General features: G+C 34.2%; 1 protein-coding gene across 1 annotated transcript; it reads left to right on the top strand.

The window, feature by feature from the left end:
• The first annotated feature begins 821 nt into the window (after positions 1-821).
• Positions 822-4,324, top strand: rgs13a (regulator of G protein signaling 13a). The gene is made up of 5 exons (XM_081374587.1): positions 822-1,108; positions 1,231-1,272; positions 1,376-1,437; positions 2,742-2,908; positions 3,018-4,324. Exons 1-5 carry the CDS (start codon positions 1,038-1,040, stop codon positions 3,201-3,203), a joined length of 528 nt encoding a protein of 175 aa, XP_081230713.1. The 5' UTR covers positions 822-1,037; the 3' UTR covers positions 3,204-4,324.
• The last annotated feature ends 236 nt before the right edge of the window (positions 4,325-4,560 follow it).

Below are 4,560 nucleotides of genomic sequence, written 5' to 3'. Positions count from 1 at the left end.
AAGACAATATAACATTCGAGAGGTCTTATGAAACTATATTGTTGACCCTTTTTCATCTAATTAAGAAATTTGTTACGTGCCCAAGTGAAAATAAATATACTAAAATGTATTTGAAATACATTTATGTTATGCTATAAATACATTTACATATTTATGTAGGCCTACTAAATATAAATACCCAGCAATTGTACTTTTAGCGTACTAAATTGGAACAACTAATTTTGTTCTTAATGCACTTTAGTTATCCAGAAATAGTGCTGAGGTCCAACTAAAGATATACTTAAGTATATTTGATTGTGCTAAATTGGACTATTTTCAGTATACTTTAGGTACAATTTAAATATCTTGCATTTAAAGACTGATATTATGCAGTGATCATACTATACTGACTAATAGTGATATTAAAACACATTTTAGGTTTAATATTAAGAAATGTACTCCAAATAAAGTTTAATTATAATATTTATATCACTAAGTCTCAAGCTCTAGATGTCAGTAAATATGTTAAGGGATTTGTTGTATACTTAGTATGAAATAAATGTATTTTAAACACATTTTGGTACAGGTTTTTTTCACTTGGGTGGTTACATGTTACATTGTAGCCATCAGTTCAGATGACTTTATTTCCTAAAGTACACCACATGAAAGTATATTAATGATATATGTGAAAAAGAACATGCATGGTTTGTTTTCTAAATACAAACACAAAAGCTTGTAAAAAAAGATCTGATGTAAAAGTCAGCATTTGCTTATCTGTCCATGAACTTTCCAGTCTGATTTGCATATCTGCATCTGCACACAGACCTGCTGTAGCTGGTTTCATAGACAGAAACACCATTGCGCCTGTCTCAGCTAGTTAGCGTCACCCAAAAAACTTCCTCTCTCTTTTTTTTTTCTTTTGTGGTTTGGTGATTCTACACTGATGACGCCAATACTGCATAAAAAGGGTTGTGAGAACAGCCCGCTCTTATTAACTGAAATAACTGAAGCACAACAGCACAGCAACACATATCAGCACCAGAAAAGTTTTTGTTAAGATGCCAACCATATTGTCATCTTCAGCTGAAATAAAAAACATGAACCAGGAGGATAAAACAGTCAATCCCCGGTAAGTGGTGTTTGTTGTAGTATTTACTTTGGAAATGTATGTGTGGTGTAAACAGAACTCATGCATGTATGAGTTGGAGCATTTGTCTTAGAAATTTAACCAAACAAATTCTCACTCCTTAGGAGACTAGACAAGTGGCGGTTTCTTTGCCCCTTGACAGACAAGTAAGCTACTTTGACTTTTTTCTTGTGCAATATATAATCACAATTGTAATCAACTATTGTTGATTGTGTTTGAATGTAAACTAATTATGATTTATTCAAACAGACTGAATCCTGGTGAGACCCTGCTTTGGTCCCAGTCACTGGAAAATCTCCTTAGATCCAAATGTAAGTGGCATATGCATGTATTAATTCTTTACGGATATTCTTATAGTTCATATATTAATTAATCTATCGAATCTAATACGCTTGACATTGTGCACACATGTCTGTGAATTTAATATTCACAAGAACATTTCATCACAGCATTCAAAACCACATCTTTTGCATTGTGGATTTAGTTGACGTTATGTAGGACAAGGCAAATATACACGAACAAAACCTGCACTGTTTACTAGATGGTCAGATAGCTGGATCAAGGAACTGACTATATGTATGCAAAGCAAAAGAGAAAACCAGTTTTAGTTATACAAAAGTTATTAAAACACGTAAGCTACACATGAAAATTTACAATGTAAGGATATAATTGCAATTGGAAAAAAAACATTTAAAAATTAAATTAATATATTTAATATACTTTTTTCATATACAAGTCTTGTTTACCTTTTTCCATTATTAATGGAAATGAAGTCACCTGAACTATAAATATATATATATATATATATATTACCATAGTTTGGCATTGTTATGATTTTTTTTCAAGAAATTACTACTTGACAGTAAAGACATTTCAAGTGTTACAAAATGTTTCTGTTTCAAATAAATGTCATTCTTTTGAACTTTTTAGCCATCAAAAACCCTAAAAAAAATGTATCACACACTGAATATAGCATATTCAAATGATTTCTGAAGGATCATGTGACACTGAAGACTGGAGTAATGATGCTGAAAATTCAGCTTTGCATCACATAAATAAATTACATTTTAAGATATAATAAAATTGAAATCAGTTATTTTAAATGGAAATAATATTTCACTATATTACTGTATTTCTGATCAAATAAATGTAGCCTTGGTGAGCATAAGAGATTTCTTTCAAAAAATAGTTCAATAACATTGATATATTTCAATGTCCAAATAGTTTTTATAAAACTAAAGCTGCTTTTAGCTTCGGTTTGTATATTAGAAACCACTTTTGCATACATAAATTTTTTTGGGGGGGCTAGAGAGAGCAAAAAAAATCTTAAAACCAAATAATTTTAATATCAAGCCAATATTAATATTATAAAGAATGATCACCTTGGCACCAGCTGGTTGAAAGTGATTTTAAAAATTGCTCATAAAAGCATTTGCTCTGAGAAAAGCAAAACATTTTTGCAGCTGCTACTTGGTTATAGTCATATTTGGTATCTAACACAATGAAATTCAGTTATTCAGGGGCATTTAGGTGTCCAAACACAAGCTGCCGCACTGATGCAAAACATATGCATTTGCATTGAGCCACAGATTAACCCTGCGGTTTGTTCTTGTAGATGGCATGGCAACATTCCACACCTTCCTCAAGTCCGAGTTCAGCGATGAGAACATTGAATTTTGGCTGGTTTGTGAAGACTACAAAAAAATCAGGAGTTCGTCCAGGCTATCCTCAAGGGCCAAGAAGATATTTGAGCATTTCATCAAGGCAGAAGCTCCCAAAGAGGTAAGCACACTAGCACAGTCTGAAGATCTCTATGTGGTTTTATTGAGCGATGGAGCAATCGATCAACGTCAATATGCTTCTCACTGCTTCTCCGTCAATCTCTCCTCAGATAAACATCGACCACGTCACAAGAGACCTTATCAAGCAGAACGTCCAAGCTCCAACTAGAGTGTGCTTCGATGAGGCTCAGAGGATTGTCTTTGGTCTTATGGAGAGGGATTCCTATCCCAGGTTTCTTCGCTCGGACATGTACAGATCCCTTCTTGAATCAGTCTCGCATAGGATTAAGGTCTGAGAACATCGTAAATGAAGGGCTGTTGGACTTCAAACACATCTTTGGGACTGTTGGTGCAATGGACATGATGGCCGTGGCATAATCAGGCTTTGCCGATATGTAGGCCTGGACTCAGGTTGCACTGAACATTGCGATCTACATAAAAGCTTGTATAAGCTACTGTTTATATATGTGCCGTGGTACACTGCTCTATTGTCCCACACGGCTGTGGGATGCACAAAGACAAAAGAGCCTTCTGTGAAGCTCACCTGTGATGAACCACAGGAGATCTGAAACGTGCTGCAACCACAGGAACACCATATGGACCTTATTTAACTTTCATCATTTTCAATTCTGGATGAGTGTCATATCTGGTTGGCATGAGATGACTTGGAAATAATACTAATGACATAATATGAACAATTTCATGTGACGTGAAATGATTTATGGACACACATTGTACAGAGCAAATGTAAATCTGACTGTTTTTGTGTGCGCAGTGGGGAACTGATGGGATATTCTCACAATAATCTGTATAACACACCTATCTATTTCAAATTGTCTATTTCTTCAGTTGGATATTACTTCATCAGGCCAACAAATATTTAAAAAAGGCTTGTATTTCCTGGATTCATCACACAATACCACTGATTTCTTACTATAGAAAAACACTGATTTAAAAAAAGAAAAAAAAAGTTGGTTGTCAAGGTTGACTGGATGTTAATATTTAAGAGCTAATAAATAACTTAATAAACACAACTGCAAATAGAAAGTCGTATGTTGTTGTTATGGGGAAAATTTACATTCAACATTCAAAAATGTGTTTAAATGTCACTGCATTAGATTCTGAACCGAGTGACATTTATTTTTAGGGAAGGAGTAAAATGGAAACACTTTATTTTGATAGTCCACATTCTATATGTAGCTTTGCAACTCCATGTCAGCTACCAGTCATTAGAGTATTAATAGACTTTTCCTAATATCTGCTGACACTTTATTGTGATGATTCCTCTACAGACGTTCTACTGACTATAAGTAACTTTGCAACTGCATGTCAACTTATTCTACTAACCCGAACCCTAACACTTGTAACATAAGGAGCCATTTCATGACACCGTTTAACTTAAATAAACTAAAAACGGAAAACATTTTATGCGTTTTGGTCGTTCATTTACACACGACAGTGGCATTTTGGGAAAATGTGAAGTTAGCAAAAGTGCAAGTTTTTGAAAATGATGCCTTTATCATCTTAGTGTAAACTACAAAAAAACGGTGATGTCATGCGCATACGTATTACGTGTTCAGTCTATAGGCGCGTAGTGTTTCTTTACAAAGTGACATCGCCAACTACTGGCCTGGCAGTTGAATACCGCGTTTT

The sequence above is a fragment of the Scardinius erythrophthalmus genome, assembly GCF_964197995.2.
Source record: "Scardinius erythrophthalmus genome assembly, chromosome: 9".
Lineage (NCBI taxonomy): Eukaryota > Metazoa > Chordata > Actinopteri > Cypriniformes > Leuciscidae > Scardinius > Scardinius erythrophthalmus.
Note: the sequence above shows the minus strand (reverse complement) of the source record. Positions and strands in the feature narration are given on the sequence as shown.

Excerpts from the sequence above, each read along its gene's own strand:
- rgs13a (XM_081374587.1), top strand. The coding sequence starts at position 1,038 with ATGCCAACCATATTGTCATCTTCAGCTGAAATAAAAAACATGAACCAG. Across the intron at positions 1,109-1,230 it reads GATAAAACAGTCAATCCCCG|GAGACTAGACAAGTGGCGGT; the intron begins GTAAGTGGTGTT and ends CTCACTCCTTAG. Across the intron at positions 2,909-3,017 it reads AGGCAGAAGCTCCCAAAGAG|ATAAACATCGACCACGTCAC; the intron begins GTAAGCACACTA and ends ATCTCTCCTCAG.